The sequence below is a fragment of the Myxocyprinus asiaticus genome, chromosome 17 (assembly GCF_019703515.2).
Source record: "Myxocyprinus asiaticus isolate MX2 ecotype Aquarium Trade chromosome 17, UBuf_Myxa_2, whole genome shotgun sequence".
Taxonomy (NCBI): Eukaryota; Metazoa; Chordata; class Actinopteri; order Cypriniformes; family Catostomidae; genus Myxocyprinus; species Myxocyprinus asiaticus.
This window is the reverse complement of record NC_059360.1, coordinates 46,562,594-46,575,583: the sequence shown is the minus strand read 5'-3', so window position 1 is coordinate 46,575,583 and position 12,990 is coordinate 46,562,594. Positions and strand designations below refer to the sequence as shown.

The window sequence follows — 12,990 nt, the reverse complement described above, 5'->3', positions numbered from 1 at the left end:
ATCTGACTTTCATGAAAATGAAAATAAATTTGTCTGAAGAACATATTTAAACTTAAAGCCTTCATGAAAGTATGATTATGTCTGCTTGTTTACCCAAGAGGTATCACAAAAATATCATGAAAGTGAAATTTTACTTTGGAGGGCAGAATTAACAAAAAAAAATTTCTAATTTAAGAGGATTGTGAACTAGGTGTTTGAAACCAACATATAAAATGTCCGCTAGAGAAAACCCACATTTGCCCAATTGGATTTTTGACTCCAAATCTAATTGTTACTGAAATATATCCCTTGTGACAACTAGCCCCAGTCTCCTCTATTTAAATATAACACATCAGGTTGTTCAGCTTCTGCTGAGCAGAAAACAGAAATATATATATATATTTAAAAGAGATGTTTGTTTAGATTGTATAGTAATTATGCTAATCAAATGATGGACCATATATCCAGACCCATGGTGTAGTCAAGTGCACTTTCTGCATTTTATCTATCTTTACTGGATCACACTGATGTTTTACAGTTGTGGTAGTCTGCTGCATCGTCCACACCTTAACACTCAGAACCGGCCTGCAAGATTGGGAATTGTGCAGTGCAAATTGTGTTTAGTGCTAATTTTATGGGTGTTTCTGCACTTAATTTGCATAAAGTGTAATTATACATTAAGTGAATCAGGTTGTAAAACAATGCAGACAGTGCGTGCTAATAAACAATGCTATTCTCAATTCTCAGTAGATTTACAGTATGCATGCTTTGAGTCCTTCCTCATTTTATTGGATCTCTATATTGAAAAGAATTCCACAAAGATAATAAATGTCTTCAAGGGTAATTCATTTTAGCATTTTCAGTGGCCCTTGAAAGCACAGGCGAGTATTTCGTAGATTTTTTGTAAATCTTTTTTTAAGAGGTGAATGTTGACATTTAATTTTTTCTGTTGTTACAAAGGCCTGATCCTTCCTGCCCCAGTTCAGTGTGTGTTTTTTTTTTTTTTTTTTTGACAATGTATGTCATGAATTTTAATGTGGATGATAAGATTGTGTTGAGTACTGTCAGTTCACACAAAATAATGGAGCCCGAAGCCCACAGACAAAAATCTATTTCCAGTGAGTCTGTTCTTGCTTATTTACTAATATAGAAATATACATTATTCCTGTCAAGGTATACGTTGGTAATAGTGTTCTGGAAATGTTCTGGCAGTCACTGCCGTGTTCTGAACGGCTCTCTAAACTTATAGTATATGCCTCATTTTTAGAAAGGAACATTTGTTATATCCCCAGAATTGCTATTTTTTGAGTCTTGTTATAACTTTTTGTCAGATGAAATATTTTCCTTCTACTTCTTTGAGATAGTCCATCCTTTCTTCCATATTGTTTTGTCTTCTTTGTGGTTATGTTTCAGAATAAAACACATTTCAGAGTGAAAGCATGTGAATTTATGGCATAAACAGTCAATAAGGAGACAGTGTTCTAGAGAGGAAAACTGAATGAACTGGAATTATGGTTGAAATGATAAAAATGAGAAATCTTTCAAAAATCTAGGAACACGTGTCAAGTTCATACAACTGTAATCTTTGTTTTCATGTTGATTTCATACATTTTTTAAAAACATTTAAAAATATAAAGTGGTGTAACCATCAAGTATACGGTATTAAAATACTGCCCTTTCACCTTGAATACACACAAATACAACTGCTTCACTAAATGTCTTTTGTTGTTGTGTTAAAAACCCATTTGCGACTGAGCTTTAACTTCCTGGCTGATGTCTTTAGATGATGCTTCAATATATCCACATCATTTTCCTTCCTCATGATGCCATCTATTTTATGAAGTGCACCAGTCCCTCCTGCAACAAAGCACCCCCACAACATGATACTGCCACCCCCATGCTTCATGGTTGGGATGGTGTTCTTCGGCTTGCAAGCCTCAACCTTTTTCCTCCAAACATAACGACGGTCATTATGACCAAACAGTTTAATTTGGTTTCATTAGATCAGAGGAAATTTCTCCAAAAAGTAAGATCTTTGTCCCCATGTGCACTTGCATACTGTAGTCTGGCTTTTTATGGCGGTTTTGGAGCAGTGGGTTCTTCCTTGCTGAGCAGCCTTTCAGGTTATGTCAATATAGGACTTGTTTTACTGTGGATATAGATACTTGTCTTCCTGTTTCCTCCAGCATCTTCTCAAGGTCCTTTGCTGTTGTTCTGGGATTGATTTGCACTTTTCACACCAAACTCCGTTCATCTCGAGGAGACAGAATGCGTCTCTTTCCTGAGCGGTATTATGGCTGTGTGGTCCCATGGTGTTTATACTTGCGTACTATTGTTTGTACAGATGAACGTGGTACCTTCGGACGTTTAGAAATTTCTCCCAAGGATGAACCAGACTTGTGGAGGTCTACAATTTTTTTTCTGAGGTCTTGGCTGATTTCTTTTGATTTATCCATGATGTTAAGCAATGAGGCACTGAGTTTTAAGGTACACCTCCAATCAGAAGCTAATTGGCTACTTGCCTAAAGGCTTGACATCATTTTCTGGAATTTTCCAAGCTGCTTAAAGGCACAGTTAACTTAGTGTATGTAAACTTCTAACCCACTGGAATTGTGATATAGTCAATTAAAAGTGACACAATCTGTCTGTAAACAATTGTTTTAAATAATTACTTGTGTCATGCACAAAGTTGATGTCCTAAACAACTTGCCAAAACTATAGTTTGCTAATATTAAATCTGTGGAGTGGTTAAAAAATGAGTTTGAATGACTTCAACCTAAGTGTATGTAAACGTAATTTTAAAAATGGATTTATATTTTTTATTTTTATTAAAAAAAAAAAAAACAATTAAATCATGATTTTTAAATCACGTTTTTCATTTAAACTGCTCAATAACTTGTAAAAATGTTTGTGTTTCTTAAAGTGAGGGAGAAAATGACCATTTTTGTGCACCAAGTTATTGACATTGTACTCCAAGGTACTTCGAAGAACATCATGGTATTACCATAGTACATGTCCCAAAAGTTTTTTTGTACTTTATTGTAAGTTTTCTCTGTTTCCTTTTTTTTTTTTTTTACAAGCAGAACTGTGTTTGAATGGACAGACTGAAATTCTGAGTGAGAAGTCTATATTTATGCTATTTCAGAAAAACCCACCCATAAACTCCATATAAAAACAAAGCAAGCTTTGATTGTTCACTTGTACATGTCAATCAGACGGTCTCTTCCTGTCTAAGTGGGCGGTTCTTGGCCAGAATAAGCTGCAAAGTGGACCAGACTTTATGCTGATAGTCAAAAGTCAGAGACTAGTCCAAACTGGTCCTCAGCTGGTCATTTTTGTGAATGTCACAGTGTTTGTTTCTTTTTCGATCCCTGCAGGTGTTGCCGAGGTGATCGTTCTGGTGGGGGGTCGGCAGGTCATCGGAATGAACCAGCGTTCACTGACAGTCGTCACTTGCTTCAACCCGCAGAACAACAAGTGGTACCCCCTGGCCAGCTTGCCTTTTTTCAACCGCGAGTTCTTCTCCGTCATATCAGCGGGGGATAATATCTACCTGTCAGGTAATCAAAGCGACAGCGTGTCACTTGCAGTTTGGTGCACACTGGTGTATGTTTTGTAATATTTAGCACAACACACTCAGAAAGATTGTAAAGATGGTTCTTCAGCTCTTTCTTTACGACTGGTCATGCCTTATTTGATGACGTTAAAAGATATCACCACACAGACAGTACAATAAAACCAACATTTTGCAAAGGCGATACTTTTAAAGATGTAACTGAAATATGTTAGTGTCCACGGAAAATGTTTATCTAGGTAGGATTTTTTTGTTATCAAAATGAAGATTTAAGGCTTAAATAAATGCAAATATATTAAGGGAAGTATACATTTTTTTATGTACATTCTTTATCTGGTCACTGTTTCTTTCAAGTTAAGTCACATTTTTTATTTTACTTTTAAATTTTTCAATGATCCTGCGGTGTGACAAATGCATTTTTAAAAGTACATATATTCCATGTGTCCTCACAATTATTAGTTGGTAATAAAACTGCATGCATAATAATTATAAAATGATGTGCAAAATGCAGTATAAAAGTATAGATGGAATATAAGATGTCACACAGACATAGTATTTCATGTCAGCTGCCCATCTGTACCATAATGTGCTTATGAACTGTTGCAAAAATAAAAGAAAACTTGGGGAACAAATGGGGAAATATCCCATGGTTTTGAGAGAATTTATAGCAAAAAATATTTAATATACTATATATATATATATATATATATATATATATATATATATATATATATATATATATATACAGTGGCAAGAAAAAATATGTGAACCCTTTGGAATTAGCTGGTTTTCTGTATTTAAATGTGATCTCATCTTCATTAAAGTCACAAGTATAGACAAACACAATGTGCTTAAGCTAACAACACACAAACAATTATAATCTTGTATGTCTTTATTGAACACACCCCATTAAACATTCACAGTGCTGTGGAAAAATTAAGTGAATCCCTAGGCTAAAGATGACAAAAAAAATCCTGGCATCCAGTTAATGAAACGAGATTGGAGGTGTGGGTTAGAGCTACTTTGACTTACAAAAAGCACTCAAACATTTTGAGTTTGCTTTTCACAAGAAGCATCTGCTGATGTGGACCAAGCCTCGCAAGAAAAGAGATCTCAGAAGGTCTCAGACAATCAAGGATTGTTGCTTTGCATAAAGCTTGAAAGGTTTATGAAGTTATCTTGAAGAGCTTAAATATTCATCAGTCCACAAATTGTCTATAAATGGAGACGATTTAGTACTATGGGTACTCTCCCTAGAAGTGGCCGTCCAGCTAAGATGACTCAAAGGGCACACTGCAGAATGCTCAGAATACCCTAGAATGACAGATAAAGACTTGAAGGAATGATTGAAACTGGTTAACATCTCTGTTCATGAGTTTACTATATGGATAACATTAAACAGGTATGGTGTCCATGGCAGGACACCATGAAGGAAGCCGCTGCTTTCCAACAAAAACATTGCTGTGCACCTGAAGTTTACCAAAGACCACTTTGACACTCCACAACGCTACTGGGAAAATGTTTTGTGGACTGATGAAACTAAGGTTGAATTGTTTGGAAAGAACACGCAGCAGTACGTGTGGCGTAAAAAGGGCACCACATACCAACATGAAAACATCCCAATGGTGAAGTAGGTTGGAGGGAGCATCATGATTTGGGGCTGATTTGCTGCTTCGGGGCCTGGACCGCTTGCCATCATTGAGGGAAAAATGAATTCCCAAATTTATCGAGATATCCTACAGGATAATGTCAGTGTGGCTGTGTGCCAGCTGAAGCTCAGTAGAAGTTGGGTGATGCAGCAGGACAATGACCTTAAACATCGAAGTAAATCCACTACAGAATGGCTTCAAAAAAAGAAAATCCATCTTTAGGAGTGGCTCATTTAGAGATCAGACCTTAACCCAACAGAGAATGCTGAAGAATGACCTCAAAAGAGCCGTTCAAATCAGACAACCTTTGAATGTGGCTGAGCTGAAACAGTTCTCTAAGGAAGAATATTCCAAAATTCCTTCTGAACGTTGTGCAGGTCTAGTGACTGTATTTACATTAATAACTCACCAAAATGGGCATTTTCCCAGATTTTTGTAGTGTATTTGACCATTTAACCAAAAGCATTCAATATCAAATGAGATCTCTTTGAATCCAGCTAAATCTGATTCCCTGAAAGAGACAAATGTGAGGGCTGTGTTTTGTGGTTCTCTCTCTATATCAGACTTGTATTAATGAAGGTGTGATGGTGGAGTCAGGCGGTGTGTAGGGTGTTAATGGAGACTTTAGCACTCATTTGTGTTCTGGCTTTATTCCTTCTCTAGGTGGCATGGAGTCTGGAGTCACACTGGCAGATGTGTGGTGCTATATGTCCCTGCTGGATAATTGGAATCTGGTGTCTCGGATGACAGTACCGCGTTGCCGGCACAACAGTGTGGTGTACGACGGCAAACTTTACACCATCGGAGGACTTGGAGTGGCCGGAAACCTGGATAATGTGGAAAGGTACTGTCCAACAATTCAAGTTCGCAGTTTTTGCATCCCACTTCTTTTACATACTGCTTTTTGCTCACAGTTTAGTTGGCTTTTTCTGACTCAGGGCTGGTGAATGGAAGCCATTAAATGTTGTGGATAAACATGTGGTCAGCTCTTTTTGTGCCGGTAGCTGATCTGATAATTAGATCAGTGCTGAATTATTAAGGGAGAACTTTTGCTGGCAGGTGATTGTGGCAGATGTATTGAATACATTGGATCGGGTTTCGCTGTATCTATAATGGGCCATTACACAGGGGTCACGACACAGTCACGTCTTTATAAGGAACAGAATGTGTAGACTACAAGTGATGATGATCTAAACAAATCAGATTTGGATTTGAAGACTGTTTTAAAGTTAACGCACTGGTCATGTTACAAATAAACCCATTCCCTTGAGCAGTATCACTCTTGACATGACATGAAGAATCAATTTGCACTAACATTCAATTTCTGTCTTGCTGTCTTAACTAACTGGCAGTACAGGCTGTTGTGCGATTCATTCCACATTTGTTTGGAACTCCTGTGAATTATTGAATCTTGTATTTAGAGTATATACAATGTGGTGCTGTCATTTTGACTGTCATCATAAAGTCTGGTCCACAATGCAGTATTATCTCTCCAAGAACCGCCCATTTTGAAGGGAAGTAGTTGGTTTCTATGTGGCTTTTAGGGGTGTGTAAATCTGAACCTACAGCATATGTAATAACCCAGAGCACTTGCATTATGAGTGCAATACAATATTTCCTACACTGCTCTTCAGAAACGTCACAGCAAAAGAAATTACATTGTATCTTAGTTGTGAGTTTGAAGTCTAAATCCAGTGTGACGGGGGAGAAAAACTGGGCACAGCAATAGAGCGCAACAGTCTGTTTCTGGAAGTATTTTTCCCATTAATTTTTTCCATAGGGATTTCATAAAATCATTCATAAAAGAGTTGTAAGCCATGAACTAAACCAACCAGCTCTGAGGTGAATCACAACATTACAAGCTTTGATTTAAAGCAAAACATATTTGACAATCGGCAAAACGATAAAGGTGCAAGACTGTGTACTTAACGTCTTTCATGTGGGAATGAACTACAATCCCATGAGGCACTGAGAATGATGTAATCTAATTAAAAAGGATGGAAAAAGAAAACTTGATTTAAAACAATTACATTTATTGCAAAATATTTAGTTAAATAAAAAAATATGCAAATATTGCATCTTTCACAGTGCATCACGTTGGTGGGCGGTTGCTGCAGAGCTCTTTTGGTGCACTTTGGTTGCCGCGATTCTCTGATTGGTGGATTTTTGTTCTCTTCAGGAATATGGGTAGTGTAGTTCTTCATCAGGCATTCCGCTATTAAACACAATTGTTTACATTTTAATTGAAATAGCACACTTTAACAGAAGCATATTCCATCGATTAACAACCTCAAAAGGATTTTTGCTAAATAATCAATTCCTCTATGGAGAAAGTGTTTTGTACAAGCCATTACCAATGCTTGTATTTTTAGCCTTGTTGTAATTTTCCAATTATGTCATTTTCCAAATTATATAAGTTGTCTTAAAGGGATAGTTTACCCAAATATGAAAATTCTGTCATTATTTACTCATATGCTGTTTTTTTTCCGTGGCACACAAAACGATCGTTTTGAATCTTCGCATTTATATTTTCATAGTGAATTGAGGTTGTCGAGCTCCAAAAACAGGGCTGTATGCTTACTTTCTTAGGTGTTAGCACTGGTGCTAGTGAAAAAAAAAAGAATAATAATTGGAACAAATTAAAGGGATCGTGAAGTGCTTTTTTTCATAATTTTATTATCTTCCCTGAGGTCCAGTAATAATGTTATAAAAGTTTTTTTTGCACCAAAACAATCACAATTTAGTAAAATATGATCATTTTCCACCGTGTTTTTGGCCCTCTGTCTGAAACGCTCAGTTTTGGCCTTAGCGCCTCCTTAAAACTTCATCGTAAACGCCCACTGTTCTGATTGGCTAACATCATGCAGCCCTTCAAATTCAGCAAACTCAATCGTAAGAGAATGAGCCTCGAAATTCTAAAACAAAATTGCAGGATTTACACATAACACACATCCAACACATTGCATCTGAATATATTAAATCTCAAGCACAACTGTTAACACAGGCTCAAGCTATTCTCCGCGGCATCCATGCACAACTCACCACGCACCCTACTGAGACCGAGAACCACATTATAGCAACCACGAGGAGGTTACCCCATGTGACTCTACCCACCCTAGCAACCAGGCCAATTTGGTTGCTTAGGAAGCCTGACTGGAGTCACTCAGAACAATTTGTTTTAATTATTTTATTAACATATTAATTGTAATCGTTAAGGAATAGATGACTGAAAAACCCATTTCTAGTGATGCTAGCCTATTATGAATAGCCTGTTAGAGAAATGCATTCCACTATTCTTTGAATCTCAGAAACATGCTGAAACCAAAAGCAACTTTAAGCTTGTCTTCTGGAAATGGGTTAAAATTTGTTGTTGCTTGTTATGCCTTTTATCGCAAATTCGAGTAAAGCTGTCACACTTTACAGCCGTGAAAAATGACTAAAACACCATAAGAATGAAGAATGATTATCATAGTAAATCATATGATAGCTTTGTGTGAGGAACAGAAAGAAATGTAAAGTCGTTCCTCGCTGAAAATCTTCCCCATCCAAAATGTATTGCGCAGATCTGACATCATCAAGTTTGATTACAAGACGTGTCATTTGATGTTATATGTGACATCGAATCCACTCACATTGTGCTTTGCTGCAGGTGTTTCTTTGTGTGGCAATGTTAATGAAACATGTTATATGTTCGTTGCACGGGTTTTTGGTATTAGAGCATTTTAACATTAGTTCGTTATCACAGTATGTGTGCATCAATCATTTCTGATGACAAGCTCCATAGGAAACTCCTCTTGTTGAGATGGTTTAGATGGCAAAGATATTCTCATTTTGAAGGCATTATACTCCAACTACATCAAATATACACACAAGCTCATCAAATGTCATATTTGTATCATGGTAGCTAACATTGTGCTCTCGCTCTGTGACTCCTAACCTTTTCGTCTTGAAATACCACACCCCTCGAGTCCAACCCTCTAATGGCAGCGAGGAATTGCTGTTATTCCGAGTATGTACCCCATTCAAGCGCTATTACCCACACTTACCGTTTAATTGGTCTTTGATGATAAATTCTGGTCACAAAAGTCTGTCTCACACTTTCCATCTCAGCTCTGAAATTAGTGAAGTAGAGAGAAATCGAGGAACGGCTGACAGAAAGAGAGAAAAACTAGCTTTAGGAGTTCATTTTCTCTACATGTCAAACAGTCATGGCTTTGGCACAATGCTTTGTGTCACTCGCTAAAGCATTAACTGCTACAATTAAAGCACTAAATCTGAACATTAATGTGCTCTAACGGTGGATATATGAGTTAATCGTGCACTGAATAGGAAATATTGTTTTGATTTGCACATTCAGCCAAATAACATACATTGATCATCAAGTTTATGCTTTAAAAGTCAACATGAAATCATATTTGACATAGTTTACTTTATTAATGCATGTTCTCGGTACTATAGAGCACAACAGTCTGGTTCTGGAAGTAAATCCCATTCATTTTTACTATAGGGAATACATTATAAACCCTGTAAAGCCTGACATATGAAAGAATTGTCAGAAAATTATATATATATATATATATATATATATATATTTTTTTTTTACATTAAACTTTTTTTATGTATCATATTTGATAGATTAGTCTTTAAAGGTCATTATCCTCCTGAGGCCCAGCAATTCATTTATGTGTAGGACATTTGTTATTGAAGTTTTTCTTAACCCATACATGCTACAGAGGTAAATCTTGGGGTATTATTAGAGGAATCCCTGGGCTTTTCAGAGATACCAAATGTTTGAGAGATTGACCATGACAACTTCCTCTCCTTAGTCTATAAATATGGATTGAAATGCATCACAGTTCACTTCAGCACATCAAATACAACATGAATAAAATATACTTTTTTTTTCAATAAACAATTTTTATCATACACTATATTGCCAGAAGTATTCGCTCATCTGCCTTTAGACACATATGAACTTAAGTGACATCCCATTCTTAATCCATAGGGTTTAATATGACGTCGGCCCACCCTTTGCAGCTATAACAGCTTCAACTCTTCTGGGAAGATTTTCCACAAGGTTTAGGAGTGTGTTTATGGGAATTTTTGACCATTCTTCCAGAAGCACATTTGTGAGGTCAGACACTGATGTTGGATGAGAAGGCCTGGCTCGCAGTCTTCGCTCTAATTCATCCCAAAGGTGCACTATCGGGTTAAGGTCAGGACTTAAGTTCAGTCAGTCAAGTTCTTCCACACCAAACTCGCTCATCCATGTCTTTATGGACCTGCTTTGTGCACTGGTGTGCAGTCATGTTGGAACAGGAAGGGGCCATCCCCAAACTGTTCCCACAAAGTTGGGAGCATGGAATTGTCCAAAATCTCTTGGTATGCTGAAGCATTCAGAGTTCCTTTTACTGGAACTAAGGGGCCAAACCCAGCTCCTGAAAAACAACCCCACACCATAATCCTCCCTCCACCAAACTTCACAGTTGGCACAATGCAGTCAGACAAGTGCCGTTCTCCTGGCAACCGCCAAACCCAGACTCGTCCATCAGATTGCCAGATGGAGAAGCGTGATTTGTCACTCCAGAGAACGCGTCTCCACTGCTCTAGAGTCCAGTGGCGGCGTGCTTTACACCACTGCATCCGACGCTTTGCATTGCACTTGGTGATGTATGGCTTGGATGCAGCTGCTCGGCCATGGAAACCCATTCCATGAAGCTCTCTACGCACTGTTCTTGAGCTAATCTGAAGGCCATATGAACTTTGGAGGTCTGTAGCGATTGACTCTGCAGAAAGTTGGCGACCTCTACGCACTATGCGCCTCAGCATCCGCTGACCCCGCTCTGTCATTTTACGTGGCCTACCACTTCGTGGCTGAGTTGCTGTCATTCCCAATCGCTTCCACTTTGTTATAATACCACTGACAGTTGACTGTGGAATATTTAGTAGCGAGGAAATTTCACGATTGGACTTGTTGCACAGGTGGCATCCTATCACAGTACCACGCTGGAATTCACTGAGCTCCTGAGAGCGGCCCATTCTTTCACAAATGTTTGTAGAAGCAGTCTGCATGCCTAGGTGCTTCATTTTATACACCTGTGGCCATGGAAGTGATTGGAACACCTGAATTCAATTATTTGGATGGGTGAGTGAATACTTTTGGCAATATAGTGTATGTATTTTATGCACCAAACACTATATTGACATTTAAAAAAGGGAAATTGTTAAACTTTTTTCTTTGGGTCTCAGGAACTTACAGTAAGATGACATCATAATAGCTTATAATGTAAAATAATGAGATATTTATATCGACAGAGCAGGCCGCATATATGAAAATACACAGAAATTTTAGTTCACACTTTGAAAATATATTTTAAATATATCTTATAAAATGTCAGAATTTTCAATGCTCTGTGATTTTTTATTTTATTTTTTTCAGTGGTGGTGGTGGGCATGTAATGTAATGTAATGGTGATTGAGAGATATTCCTCAAAAGTCTGTTGTATCATATTTGATACATGGATTTCAACAGGCTTTGTCAATAAAATAATATACAAAATTTTAACCAAGCACAAGTTGCTTACATTTAGCAAATACTCATTTTTAAATATCAATTACAATATAATCATTAGTCACTTTTACTTTATTAAAATCACCAAAGATTTCACATTAAAAAAAAAACTGGTGCATGTAATACAAAAGCGTACATTTTTGGAAAATTTATAAAATATTTTTACATCAAGAAATGCCTAGAAAAGTCCACGGTGGAAGCAGACATCTAGTACATTGCAGACAACCGGATTTTCGGCAAAATTTTGATTATGTTAATGATGCACAGGCTTTAGAATATAGCATATCAAATTTGATACAGGCGGCGTTATAGGGTTAATGATAACGTATAAACCTTTAAAGACAGACCTACCGTGATCTCCGCGGTTGTTAATCAATGGAATATTATTCTTTTGAAGCCATCAGTCTGCGTTATTTCAACTTCATTTAAAAAACAAAAAAAATAATGTGATCAATAGTGGCATTTGCACTAAATAACTACTCTACCCATGATCTTGAAGGGAAACAATCCACCAATCAGAGAATCGGGGCGAACAAAGAACGGCAAAAGTGCTCTGCAGCGACCGCCCGCTCAGATGACGCACTGTGGATGACACAATTGAGCATTTTTTTACTAAACTCATGTTGCGAGTAGTTACCAGAACATTGCTTTGCTGTTGATAAGGTATTCAAAGTAGTTTTTAGCACATTGCTATGTGGTTACTATGATCTATTAGGTGGTTTCTATGATGTTCTGGGTGACTGCAAGGGTGTTGCTGCTATAGGTATTTGCTGGGGTGTTCTGAGTGTTTTTAGTGCATTGTTAGATGGTTGCTAGGGTGTTTTTTGGTGGGTTGCTAAGTGGTTGCTAGGGTGTTCTATGTGGTTGCTTACTTGTCTAAGACAAAGGAGACCACCCTCAAGTCTCTATGATATTCTGGTCTATAGTTGTGTCTTGAATCCCTTCTTCAAATGGATTTTTTCAACTTTTTATTGTCTGCCAGGTGAAAATCATCAGTCAAATTTCTTAATAGCAAAAGTAATAGCACAACTCAGTTGGTTTTATAATGGTTTTGGTTTCAGGAACATCTTCAAGTGGATTCCCAGAGGAACAGAGTGAATAGTTCTCAAATTGTTCTGCAGATGAGTCGAGTGTCTCATGTAGACTGCAGCCGCAGTGTTGCACGGTTGACTTCTACAGGCAGCTAAAATGAGGCCTGACTGTGTCATGCTGAGATA

At 37.4% G+C, this 12,990-nt stretch overlaps 1 protein-coding gene across 1 annotated transcript in view; it reads left to right on the top strand.

Annotated features, from left to right (window-relative positions):
• Positions 1-12,990, top strand: part of LOC127455258 (kelch-like protein 29) — a 179,294-nt gene that overhangs the window by 123,394 nt on the left and 42,910 nt on the right. Inside the window, exons 9-10 of the mRNA XM_051722991.1 lie at positions 3,357-3,539; positions 5,866-6,046. Coding sequence (XP_051578951.1) covers positions 3,357-3,539; positions 5,866-6,046 — 364 coding nt within the window. The remainder of the gene's footprint in view (positions 1-3,356; positions 3,540-5,865; positions 6,047-12,990) is intronic.